This window comes from Dipodomys ordii, unplaced genomic scaffold (genome assembly GCF_000151885.1).
Source record: "Dipodomys ordii isolate 6190 unplaced genomic scaffold, Dord_2.0 Scaffold12, whole genome shotgun sequence".
Lineage (NCBI taxonomy): Eukaryota > Metazoa > Chordata > Mammalia > Rodentia > Heteromyidae > Dipodomys > Dipodomys ordii.
In genome coordinates, this window is record NW_012267228.1 from 24573206 (window position 1) to 24586714 (window position 13509).

At 41.4% G+C, this 13509-nt stretch overlaps 1 protein-coding gene across 1 annotated transcript in view; it reads left to right on the plus strand.

The window, feature by feature from the left end:
* Nucleotides 1–1112: 1112 nt before the first annotated feature.
* Nucleotides 1113–13509, plus strand: part of LOC105981282 (60S ribosomal protein L23a-like) — a 12984-nt gene continuing 587 nt past the window's right edge. The window contains exons 1-3 of the mRNA XM_013010373.1: nucleotides 1113–1164; nucleotides 6119–6135; nucleotides 9761–10096. Of these exons, the coding sequence (XP_012865827.1) occupies nucleotides 1113–1164; nucleotides 6119–6135; nucleotides 9761–10096 (405 nt within the window). The remainder of the gene's footprint in view (nucleotides 1165–6118; nucleotides 6136–9760; nucleotides 10097–13509) is intronic.

Below are 13509 nucleotides of genomic sequence, written 5' to 3' on the forward strand. Positions count from 1 at the left end.
GTCCAGGTAAAGGGAAGTGGGGTCAGGTGGGAGAAAGGTGTGGCCACATCAGGTTAAGATGTGACCTCAGCAGATGCAGATGTGACCTCTTCCAGGTGTCCCAGTTGCCTAGGTAACGCAGGTACTGGGTGGAGACTTTGCTGCGAGGAGGGTGGAGTCTGCTAGCCATCCAGGAGCGGACCTTACAGGAAGAACATACAAAAGAAACAAAAAAAAATGACATAGTACATTATAAGTACATTAAAAACAACAGCAACAAAGATAAAACCTCTTGTGTCCCTATCTTGGGGTTCATTTCGCTTATTACCATCTTATATGGTCATATGTACATAGCTTTTTCATATTGTCCATCTTATAGCTATTTATTATAACCATCTCGATCACAAAATAAGCACCCAATGGTGTACATAGAGGTACATGTATTGGACACCCCAGTCAGTAGTTGTAGATTGGGCAGCATCTGTTTCAAGCTGACTGTAAGTGTGAGTTTTAATAAGTCACTTCCTTCTCCCTGCATAGTCTCTAAAGTTCTTCTCAGTTCTGAGTTCTAAAGAGTCAACCTCTGGAATTGTGATGGAAGTTTTGAGCTGTCTGTGGTCAGGAGGAGCCTGTGGTAGTCACAGGCCTCCCGGGTTTAAGCCTCCAGGACGCAGAATGGACAAGAACAAGCAGAGTGCCATCCATCCTGAAAACTTGGTGTGATAAGCACTATTCTCTCCAAACCTTATTTTTTACTTCTAACCAATATATGAGGTACATCTTGACTATTAGTTTCAATTACTAGACAATCAGCATGCTGTGGGTGGAGGAATATGACTCCGCTGGCAGAGTACTTGCCTATCATGCACAAGGGCCAGAGTTCTAATCCCAGTACTATCAAAATAAATGAATTAGCAATTGATCCTCATTAACCACAGTAATTGGTGCTCATAAAACACTTTGGTTCTACTCTAGACAGCATTTATTTTCTGGCTGCCTGATAGAGCTAATCTCTACTTACCAATGGACAAGTAGAGTGCTGAACAAACCAACTACATCTCCCAATCTAAGCCAGGGAGAAAAGTTATCCTTCCTTTGTATCCATCACTTGGTGGACCTCCAATGGGTACAACATGATTCCTGGATCTCATGTCCAGTGTAGTAGGAAGACCCCTACTCAGGCAGGTAAGCCCACCTAGTTGTTTGGGGTGACAGAGCTCACCGCAACAAAGTTGTTAACAAAGAAGCAACTTTATTGAGAAGGTTCCTATACTGATTGGTCAGGGCCGCAGCACAGGCTGGGAAGCTGATACTGCGACCCCGAGTGACCCCCATTCTTTGGTTTTTAAAGGCAAAATCCATGAGGTGGAGCCTGGTCACGCGCAATGGGATTGTAACACACACAAAGGATTGTTCAGTCCTATCAGACCACACACAGATGGCTAATAGGCGGAGTTTACCGTAAGCATGTGCAAAAGACTGGGTTTACCATAAGCAAGTGGTGTTGCTGTTAGGTTTTTAAAAAGAGGTAGCCGAGTAAGAACAGCACCACGCATGTGGTATTCAGATAAGGGGTAGGTTTATTCAGTAGACCTGCTGGGACCAGGGAAGGTTGGCACTCCACGCGGCTGGCAAAAGAGAGCGTCTTGCCCCAGGTTAGGCCTTCTATAGGGTAGGGGCAGGGAAAGGTGTGTCCAGGTAAAGGGAAGTGGGACCAGGTAAGAGGTGGGACCAGGTGGGAGAAAGGTATGGCCACATCAGATTCAGATGTGACCTCAGCGGATGCGGATGTGACCTCTTCCAGGTGTCCCAGTTGCCTAGGTAACACAGGTACTGGGCAGGGTCTGCTCGCCATCCAGGAATGGACCTTACAGTTGCCAGTTGGAACCAAATTACAACCTATCTGTTTTATGGGTCAGTCTTTAACTCAACAATCAAGGGTGGGTTAGGTTGTTCAGGGGAGGGGGAGAAGATGCATTTTTTTCATTCTGGGAACTAGACCCATCAAGTCTAAAATCCCTAAAACAAAGGCAAAGCTCAAAATGGAATCATACCAGCTGGGGCCCCATCTCAGGGTCCACTTCATCCAGGAAACTTTTGGACCCATTTCTGCCCTAAGCTGATGGATGATTCTTATGACAAACACCTCAAAATTTGAATATTTGATGATACTTCAATCCTGGCCCGCTAAGATAAGATATTGAGTATAGGAGTTGAGAAACCTAATTTTACTCTGTCCCTTTCTAAGAAACAGAAGATGAAAGACTATTGATAAAGTCTTTCTTGCCTAAGTGATAAATTTAATGGTGGAAGCCCTGGTTTTCAATAAGTGATGGGACCGGTGTTTCAACTCAGAACCTTAAGCTTGCTAGACAGGTGCTCGATAAATGAGCACTGCCATGTTTTGCTTTAGTTATTTTCAAGTAGGTTCTCATGCTTATGTCTGGAAAGGCCTACTCACTCCTGTTTATGCTTCCTGTGTAGCTGGAATGACAGAGATGTGCTACCACACCTAGCTCTTTTAATTGATTGCACTGAGGGTCTCATAATTTTTTTCCCCTACCAGACTGGCTTGATTTGAGCTAGAGGTAACTAGAAGGAAAGCAAGGGAGGGCAAGAACAGAATAACCAGCCTGTTAATGCCAACTTGTATCTCTTACAAAGAAAACCACAAAGCAATAGATCCCTCTGGTCAAGAAGTCAGTGAATCTGGGTTCATGTCCTGACACTACTCGTAGTTTTGTGAAATGTGCTCACCTAGACACTTTATTTCTCTGAGTCCATGTACTCATCAATCCAAGAGTGCTGACAATATCTGGAAGATAGCCCAGCTATAACCTGAGTCTAAATTTTTTGAAGGACTCAAAGACAAACTCTGAGCATGTAGTGACTTACAGCTTGGTTGGCAGCCCTGAAGGTAGGATTAGATGTATCTGGCACAATACAATTGCTCAGTCACTGTCAGTGTGAATAATCTGAACTCAGTGCTTCTTCTGAGTGGGAGGGCAGAAGAGTAGAAACCATTATAATATTATAAAACTAAAGACACCTAGTGTGTGATGTGTTGGTCCGGCAGCAATGTGCTAAGTGATGAGATTTTGAATTCTGAATTTGTGTCTTGAACTGTTTTGTGTATGACGTTGGAGAACAAATTTTGCCTTGCAGTGTAGCCCCCCTCCCCTCCCCAGTACAGATTTTATTTTATTTATTTTCGATCAGTTGTGGGGCTTGAACTCAGGGTAAGACACTGTCCCTGAGCTCTTTTGCTTAAGGTTAGCACTCTACCACTTTGAGCTACACTCTCCACTTCTGGTTTTCTAGTGGTTAATTAAAGATGGGCTTCCCTTCCTGGGCTGGCTTTGAGCCGCCATCCTCAAATCTCAGCCTCCTGAATAGCAAGGATTACAAGTGTGAGTCACCTGCGGCCAGCTGCCTCCAGTATTTTTGATAGTTTAGAACCTCCTACGTACTCACCTTCCAGAAGAGTAAACTTTTAACTTTGAAAAGGCCTTTTAATGTACTTTCTTCTGACTGGAGCAGATGTGATACAGTTTGTATTGGCTTTCTGTAAGGCTTTCTGTAATGCCTGAAGAGCAGGCGGGATTCAGGTCATCCCTTTCTCTTTTTCCTCCTCTGCATTCCAGTGTTTAACTGATCAAAGTGGAGGGTCTGTCCCATTCTACCTACCCTTCCTCTTGTTCTGTAAATAGCTCATTCCTTTGGGATTGGATCCTTTCCCTCTTTAGATTAAGTTGATAAAAATCAGCCTTGGTTCCTGCTTCCAAAAAGAAGCCCTGCCCTCATTCCAGCTAGAGATTAGTAAAGGAGTTTTTAGGACAGGGAGTTGAGGAAGAAGTTAGGATACTTGTTCCCTTGTCAAGCAATGACACAGTCCATGTCCTTATTCCCTGAAGCTGTTTGAAAAAGTAACACGTTTTTTAAAAATATGAGAAATTAGGAAAATTTTGCTTCAGTTTTTTTGAACACTATTCATTGTTCTAATTTAATTTCCCTATGACATTGTGGGGTCAAGTAGTGTTTGTTGATGATTTTTGAAGAAATTATACTCCTGAGATAGATTTACAAGCAAAGCGTACCACATCTGAGAAAATATCAGCGTAATATCCAAGAACATCAAGTCTTCTCTAATTACATATATTCTATCAAAGAAACTGTAGGGGTAAAAGTAAAAGGAGGGTTGGAGCTGGGAAGGTGGCTCAGTGATAGAATGCTTGCATGAGGCCCTGGGTTCGATTCCTCAGCACCACATTAAGCAGAAAAACCCAGAAGTATTACTATGGCTCTAGTGGTAGAATGCTAGCCTTGAGCTGAAGAGCTGAAGGATAGTGCCCAGACCCAGAGTTCAGGCCCCACAACAGACCCCCAAAAAAAGGTAAAAGGAGGGAAAAGCCCAGTAAGTACTTTGAGAATTATGTTCAAATGTTTTTTCTTAGGGTCAAACTCCATTAAAGATGAGTTTTTTTTTTTTTTTTTTTTTTGTCAGCCATGGGGCTTGAACTCTAGGGCCTGGGTGTTGTCCCTCAACTCTTCAGCTCAAGGCGAGCACTTTATCACTTGAGCCACAGCACCACTTCTGGTTTTCTAGTCGTTTATTGGAGATAGGAGTCTCATGGTCTTTCCTGCCTGGTCTGGCTTTGGACCGTGATCCTCAGATCTCAGCCTCCTGAGTAGCTAGGATTACAGGCGTGAGCTACCAGTGCTCAGCCATTAAAGATGATTTTGTTTCCAGTGTGACATGAGTGCAAAGAATGTTTGAAGTTTGTTTTTCTCTTCTTTCATAACCCTTGAACTACATTTACACACCCATGAAGCCTCCAGTATCTAATAGTATCTGATCTGAGACTACCAGCTTTGGGAAACCTTTGTACTTACTGCTGATTTAGGCAGCCATGATGACTAATTATATGTTCAGCTGAGCATCTGAAATGAGATTAAGCTACAGCAAAGGTAATGGTTGCATCAACTTGAACTGATGAAGAACAGTTGATTGTGGGAAAGAATGTCAAAACCCAGCCTTGGCAAACAAAATAGCCTTCTGTCTAAGAAAAATGGCTGTATTTTCAAATCTTGATATAAGCCCTAGATATTAGGGCAAATCCAGCTTCAAGTGCAAGGTGATATTTGCTCATTAGAACATTCAGCTGAAATCTTGAGAAGCGTTGGTTGCCTGGAAGGCCCAGCTGCAGAAGGAATGTTGGGGGACCCAAATGATGTCATGAAAATGACTTCTTCCTTTTATAATGGGCACGCTTCTTAGCAGCCTGAATTGTACCGGGCATCTTTGGAACTAAATAAAGCTCCACTGCAGTAAGAAGAACTGGTGGTAAGGATAAAAATAGTGTTTATAACAAAACATGAGGCATCATGAACATAGATTTCTTTCTAATTACTTTATACTTCAATGAAGCCAATTCTATTTTGTATCAGTTATCAATGACAGCATATCTGCTTTCAACATTCTAACGGTGGGACAATGTCAGATGTGGCCTTGAGGTTGGCTGGGGACTGTTGCTGGTGCCCTACTATAGACATTTTGTATGCTTTCTTAGTCCTTCTGCCTGTGTTAAGAACACTGTGCTTCATTTCTAGAATTTCTCTGAACAAGGGATTTTCACAAAAGTCTTTACACTTGGTTGGTACTTCTAAAAACCAATGTGATCCCTACATAAAATATGGCCCACTTTAGGGCCCTTTAAGACAATGGTTCTTAAAATTTGAAACCTATTACAATCACATGGGAGGTCTTGTAAGTCCAGATGCTCAGGCTGTTTCTTAGATTAGTTTCATCAGCTCTTCTTGAGAAGGGGCACAGGCCTCAATATTTTTTTAATGCCCTGATTGATTACAACATGAAGAGATGTTTGAGAACCACTGCTTAATAATCCAATGCAACAGCAATATACACACGATAATATGTTAGAAATGATCTGTACAACTTGGAGGGGGGGGATGAAGGGAGGGAAAGTAGGAGAAAATTGAGGGAAGGGGTAACAAGTTTGACCAAAAAATGTCATTACCTTACTTATGTAACTGAAACCCCTCTGTACATCACCTTGGCAATAAAAAAAATAGATAAATAAATACAAATATATTGAAGCCCTAAAAAAGTAATCCCCAGAAAGTTGGTATTTGGGCCTAGGACAAAACTCTGCACACTGTATGGGTGACTGATGGAACCAAGGAGGAATACATTTGCCTAAGATGAGTGGACAGGATAAAGTTCCCTCACAGTTGTAAATGACCGTGCCCTGCGAACAACATGAGGGCTGTGTGCTTCATCAGAACCTCTACCTCTGCTTCAGAAAGAGCACAAAACATAGATCTTAAAGAGCAAGCTGGCCTAACAATATTGACTAGAACTAAGCAAACATTTTAAGCATGGGACCGCCTAAAATAGACAAGTAGTTCCATTTACCTACAATCTAACCCTAAGGACCTCCAAAGGCGTCAGTTCAAAATACTATCCCAATCGAAACTACATCTTCAACATATGAATTTGAAGGGGACACAAATATTCAGTATGTTGCTTTTTAAAGACACTTTATATAATATATATTGCGGATCCATTAGCATTTAATTCAAAGGTAACAGCACCATAACTCGTACTTAAACAGCATTTTACTCGGTCAGGCACTTCACAGCTTCTTGAACTTAGAAACAGTAGGCAGAACTTCAGCACTGTGCTTTAGGATCATTTTCAATGAAAAAGGACCAAAATGTGAAAAAATGGCAATAAATTGACCACCCAAAGGATATTTGAGAGCTAAGGTAGGAAGGTAGCGTCCCCTTGTTTGATCTTAGCTGGGATCATGTGCTCTGCAAATGGTCACTGCTGACTGAAAATGATGCAAGTGCTTATTCTGGAGTGACAAATAATTTTTTGTAAACATGTGGATTTGAAAATAATGAGGAGGGGTTGGGAAGATGGCTCAGTGGTAGAGCGCTTGCCTTGAATGCATGAGGCCCTGGGTTTGATTCCTCAGCACCACATAAGCAAACAGAAAAAAGCCAGAAGTGGCGCTGTGGCTCAAGGGGTAGAGTGCTAGCCTTGAGCTGAAGAGCTGAGGGACAGCGCCCAGACCCAGAGTTCAGGCCCCATGACTGGACCCCCCCCCAAAAAAAAGAAAAGAATGAGGGTATGTTTCCATGAGATATATACTGAGACTTGGGTTTATTAAATAATAGGATATACACACTTCAAGTCAAATTTCTTCTTTCCCCCTATGAAAAGGTATATTAACTTTACCAACAATAGTTTGTTAGAGTGCTTAGTTTTCTAATTCCTTATCAGACCTAAATGAAATTGTTAACTTCAATAGATAATCTCTCGCATGGTGTTTATATATTGCTTAAATTAATGATTGTTGATTGAATAATTCATTGTATAAAGAATGGATGGATGGAATGTGGCTTAGTGGTAGCATGCTGGCCTAGCATTTTTTAGTACCACATAAAAAATAAAAGAAATTAAAGAATGTATGAATATTTCAGTATAGTTTTTTGGGTTTATTTTTTTAGTGGTGGTCCTGGGCATTGAACTCAGGGCCTGGACCCATTCCCTGAGCTTTTTTTGGTCAAGGCTAGAGCTCTCTACCACTTAAGCCACATCTCTACTTCACACTTTTTTGGTGGTTAACTAGAGATAAGAATCTTGGAATAGTGCTGTGGCTCAAGTGGTAGAGTGCTAGGGACAACACCTAGGCTCAGCGTTCAATCCCCATGACTGACAAAAATTTTTAAAAAGAATTCAAATTATTTGCCAGGCACCGATGGCTCATGCCTATAATCCTAGCTAGTAGGAGGCTGAGATCTGAGGATTGTGATTCAAAGCCATCCTGGGCAGGAAAGGCCATACGACTCTTATCTCCAATTAACCATCAGAAAACTGGAAGTGGTACTGTGGCTTAAGTGGTAGATCACTCTCCTTGAGCTGAAGAGCTGAGAGACAGTGCCCAGGTCCAGAGTTCAAGCCCCACAACCAACCAAAAAAAAAAAGAAAAGAAAAGAAAGAAAGAAAAGAATTTTAAGGACTTTCCCGACTGTAAGTGACTTTGAATCACAATCTACAGATCTCAGCCTCCTGAGTAGCTAGGTTTATAGATATGAGCCACTGGTACCCAGCAGTGTAGTTGTTTTTTAATCTCCTAGACAGCTGTAGGTTTTCTAGCTTTCTATGAATGAATCTTGAGCATAGTCCCTAGTTGTCTTGTCTGTGAACATAGTATCTTCACCTTTCATTTGCCCAAATAGTAGTGGCAAAGCAAAGATTCTGAAAACCAACTATGGCCAAGTGTTAATGACTCATACCTGTAATACTACTTACTCAGGGAGCTGAGACTCTCTCTTATACAGTGTTATAGAGACTCTATCTCCAATTAATCAGAAACATACTAGACAAGAGAAATGGCTCTCAAGTAGTAGAGAGCTAACTGTGGGTGAAAAAACTGATAGCATGAGGCTCTGCATTCAAGTCCTGTTTCTGACACCAAAACAAAAACAAAACAAAGGCAGGGTACCAGTAGCTCAATCTATAGTTCTAGATACTCAGGAAGCTTAGTTCTCAGAATTGAAGTTCAAAGCCAGCCTGGACAGACAAATCTATGAAACTCTTATTTCCAGTTAACCAGGAAAAAGCCAGAAGTTGAAGGTGTAATTCAAGTGGTAGAGAGCTAGGAGTGAACAAAAATGCCAAGCAATAGTGCAAGGCCTGGAATTCAAAGCCAAGTACTGGTTAAGAAAAATAAAATGAAATAAAACCCAATGATGATGCAAGGAACCACCTTTTCTTCACAAAGGCCAAAGACTGCCACTAGACATTGCAGATATCTTTACAAAGACAATATGCAAATGATTTTTCATTCCATTTTGTTATGAAACATTTTTTAAACCAAAGACATTAATTAACACAAAGAAAGATTAACTATGCAATAACGTTTTCCAAGCACTTTAATGAATTAGTTGAGTTTCTGGAACATTCAGGAGCACTGGAAGAATTGAGGACAGATATGTACTGCCCAGCCTGCTGAGAATGATAATGAGCATTCACCTCATTTGCAAGAACAATGTACTTCATTGAGCATCCACACTAACTGAAATAATGAATCTACGCCTAATTTTCTCCAGTTTTATTAATAGATTATTTTACAGACAAATGCAATTATATATTAGCTATTCAACAGCACACAATGAAATTCATGGACAGATCTGTGTAAACACTTTCTTTGATTGTACTACATGGAAAACATTATTCTCAAAATGAGAATTCAGCTCGCAATTTACACAATCAATTATTGTTTGCATACAGTGTATTAACCAGTCCCCCTTTTTATTGGAAAAATCCAAGTTGTTTATTAGTGTAGATGTATTAACATTTAAAATCCTATGGGGAAATGTTTTTGACAGGGTCTTACTATGTATCTTAGTTGGCTTCAGACTGGTAATTCTCAAGCCTCAGTCTCCTGAGCTCTGGAATCGAAGGCCTACACTAACTATGCCTAGCAGAAGTGGTAAGTACATGCTTATCAAGCACTTGTGACAAAAGGTAAACTTCTCCAGTGAAAGAGAATAGCCAGCATTTCACCAAAAGGCGCCAAAGGGCAAGAAGGGAGCTCCTGCCCCTCCTAAAGTCAAAGCCAAGAAAAAGGCTTTGAATTAAGGCCAAGAAGGCAGTGCTGAAAGGCATCTACAGCCACAAGAAGAAGAAGATATATACTTCACCCACCTTCCGCCCAAGACTCTGTGGCACCCGAGACAGTCCGACTATCCTCGGAAGAGTGCCCCAAGGAGAAACAAGCTTGACCACTATGCTATCATCAAGTTCCCCCTGACTACTGAGTCAGCCATGAAGAAGACAGAAGACAACAGCACACTTGTGTTCATTGTGGATGTCAAGGCCAACAAGCATCGGATCAAACAGGCTATGAAGAAGCTCTGTGACATTGATGTGGCTAAGGTTAATATCCTGATCAGACCTGATGCAGAGATGGCATATATTCAACTGGCTCCTGATCAGGGTGCTTTAGATGTTGCCAACAAAATTGGAATCATCCAAACTGAGTCTAGCTGGCTAATTCTACATTATACATACTTTTTTATTGTAAAGATACTTATACAAATATTTTTTTCCACCAAAAAAGAAAAAAAAGAAAGAAAGAAAGCCCATCCCCCAGGCAACTTGTTACTCTACTCAAGACAAGTGACAAATTCTGAGAAACTCCTCCAGGGACAAAGACTGAAATAATGGCTACAGAGGAGGGTGAGACTTGGAGGATTAGAGGATTGTGGTTCAAAACCAGCCTAGGCAGAAAAGTCTGTTAGACTTTTCTTTTTAGATCCTAAATGTTAGGCTAAATGAGAAGCATTTGAAGGATTTGTTAAAACACAGACTGCTGGGCCTTATCCCAGAGTTTAATATCTGGTAGCTAGGAAACCTCCCAGAAGTGCTGATATTGGCAGTCTGACCACACTTTGAGAACCATTGATTTGGAAGAACCAATGAGTTTTAGGGCTTGTGGGGGAGTAAGGCTAACCAGGGGATAGATTCAGTCCTCCAGTGAGTGTTACAGGCAGATTCTCCTGCCATTATTTCTTCCCTGTACTTTGAGCAGTGACGCAGGTTTTTATACTCCAAAGGCAAACATGGAAAACATGGTGGGCTGCGTATCTGCTGGGATGGAATAGGCTTCCTGAAATGTTCTGTGAATTGGGAATGCCAAAAACCTTGTCTCTGGCTCAATGATTCAAAAATTCTGTTGGGCATGAGATCCTTTTGGAAAGGTTATCTCAAAAGCACATTTCTGAGGCTAACCTAAGATATTTGGAATTATCAGGTAATAACTACAGCAAACACTTACGCATATTTTGTGTGTCAGGTACTCTTAGAAGCATGTAACTTGATACTGTCCAGGGATCTTGGGTCTTAGGTCTTTTTTTTTTCTCCACCAAATAAAGAACTATGATGCAGAAAAAGTGGGAACAGAGGCAACATTTATTTGAAAGTGAGGGTAAAGTGCCAGGGAAACTGAGGGAAGCCTTTTAACCACGGGTTGGTACGAACCTCCAACTAGTACTCCCAGCTGGGAGGGGCCACCTTATGCCATAAGAGGTCTTGCCCACTAGTTTCCTAAGCAAAGGGCAGGAGAAGAAAGAGGAGGATGAGGAGGAAGAGGAAAAGTAGAAGGAAGGGGATGGAAAAGACTTCTTGGTGCAAGAGAGAGAGAAGAGGCCTGGAGATTGGTAGCTCTACGTAGTACTTGTGGGGTCTCCCTTTTATATTCCTTTTGGGCAAGTCTTAGCTGTTCTGACATCTGGTTGGGTCTCTGCCCACCTCACCCAAGGAGAGGGGGATCTGTTCCCTGTGAGATGCTACCGCTTGTCAGGGGGCATTGCTTCTGTCAGAGATTATCTTGGGTTCCCAGGATCTTCAGGAGGAGGAGAGAATGTCTCCGCTACTGGGTGCCTCTGCTTCACAGGGTCTCCAGGAAGAGGAGGGGTATTATCTTCATTGAGTCAGGATCTCTCCCCATCTGCTTAATCTTTTCCCCTTTGCCACTCCCTCAAAGTCATTTAATCCTTCTTCAAACCCTATAAGATAGCTGCTATTGAAACTGGTTTTTAGACCCAAGGCCCCAAGTCTATGAGTCCTATGTTAAGTCCAGCCACTCTCCCTCATATGCCAAATAAAGAGACACAGTGAAGGGCAGAGAAAGAATATTTATCATTACTCAACATTTTAAAGGTAAGGAAACTAGAGTTGAGAATGGGCAATAACTAGTTAGCTACTTATCAACTTATTAGAGTGGATCCAGAATGTTCACCTAGGCAGCTGGCTTCAGAGTCTTCTACTTACCCAAACTCTACTTCTTCTGAGATGAAGATCCTTAATCTGATTCTCCAAAGAATACCCCAAACTAAAGATATGTAAGTAAGTAGTTTATTGGCGTGATTGTCTCAGAAGCATAAACAAGGAATGGAGAAAATGAGTGCGGGAAAGTGTGTTAATGAGCAGGTTGCTGATGTGGGCAAGCAGAGTTTTTGGGCAAGCAGAGACTCTGAGGAGCCATGAAGAACATGCTTTAAAATTGCCCGGCTGAAGACAGGACTGGCTGGAGTGTTTACTCACTAACTCTGCCCTCACACTGGTCACATTTACAAGCTCTTTTGAAGCCAGAGAATAGCCTTCAGGGCATAGAAGAGCTTTGTGCAAGTGAATCATCTCTCACAGCTGCAGGCAAATTATGAGGCAGATTTAGGGTGGGGTTTCAATAGGAACCTACATTTTAATATGCTGTCTCAGTGAACACACTTTGGGAAACATAGTTTTTTAATGTGAGGATGCCCTTGGACTTCTCTGAAGGGATCATCTCAAAACATCAGGGTTCTGATGGATATCTTTTCATGCCGGTCCCCAAATCTATGCCCTAAGAAGTGAGTCAAACTGAGGTGGGTTAGATGAACGAAGAAATTGTATTATTTTTAACAAATATCAAAAAGTCCAGACTCACAAGTTAAAAATGGGAAGTAAACTTAAAAAAAAGCAGTTAAACTTCTCTCCTTCATTACTTTGAGATGTTTAGTTGCAAGGGCTGGGAGACCTGAGAGGAGCTATTTAAATCTGCCCAGGTGATGTTTCTCTTTCCCCATTTCTCTCTACTTTAACCCAATTATACTAAAATAAGTCCATGCTAAAATGTTTGCCTTAGGCAGGCACCAGTGGCTCATGCCTGTCATCCTAGCTACTCAGGAGGATGAGATCACGGTTCAGAGACAGCCCAGGCAAGGAAGCAACTGACAAAAAAGGTAAAAAACTAAAATAAAAATTTGCCTTTTGAGATTCCCCTTTCTATGAGACACTTTGAAACATTTTTCATTAGCGCATCTCAAGGACCTTGATTTTTGCACGGAAACTGGGAAGCTGAGAGAAGACCCCATTCATTGCCTGGTGACAAAACCAGACAATTTATTAAATCAGTAATTTATTAAGTTCCTGCCTTTTAACAATCTATCACATAGCTAACTGAAAACAGCTATTGTCATTGTTCACACAAGTTGTCTAGAGTGATAAAGAAAGAGGCATTTCTGTGACTACATACCTAAATTTCTTATTGTAAATTTGTTTAAAAACTGGTCACTTGGGATGGATGCTGAGACAGGAAGATTGTGAATTTGACACCATCCTAGGCTATGTAGCAAGACCCCATCTCAAAACATAAAAGTTTAAAAAAAATCAATAATTCTTCTGCCTCCTACTAATTCAATTGAACAGAACTCACAACCAAAATTGAGGTGAGAATACAGCAAAAGCTTCAGAGAAAACTGAAAGCAATAATACATTTAGTATACTATGTCCCATGGTACTTACTGCATCCTGGTGAAAAACATGACTCCAAGAAGGTAGTAAGAGCCGGGAATGTGGCTTAGTGTAGAGTGCTTGCTTGTGTAGCATGCATGAAGCCCTGGGTTCAATTCCACATGAACAGAAGAAGCCAGAAATGGCACTGTGGCTCAAGT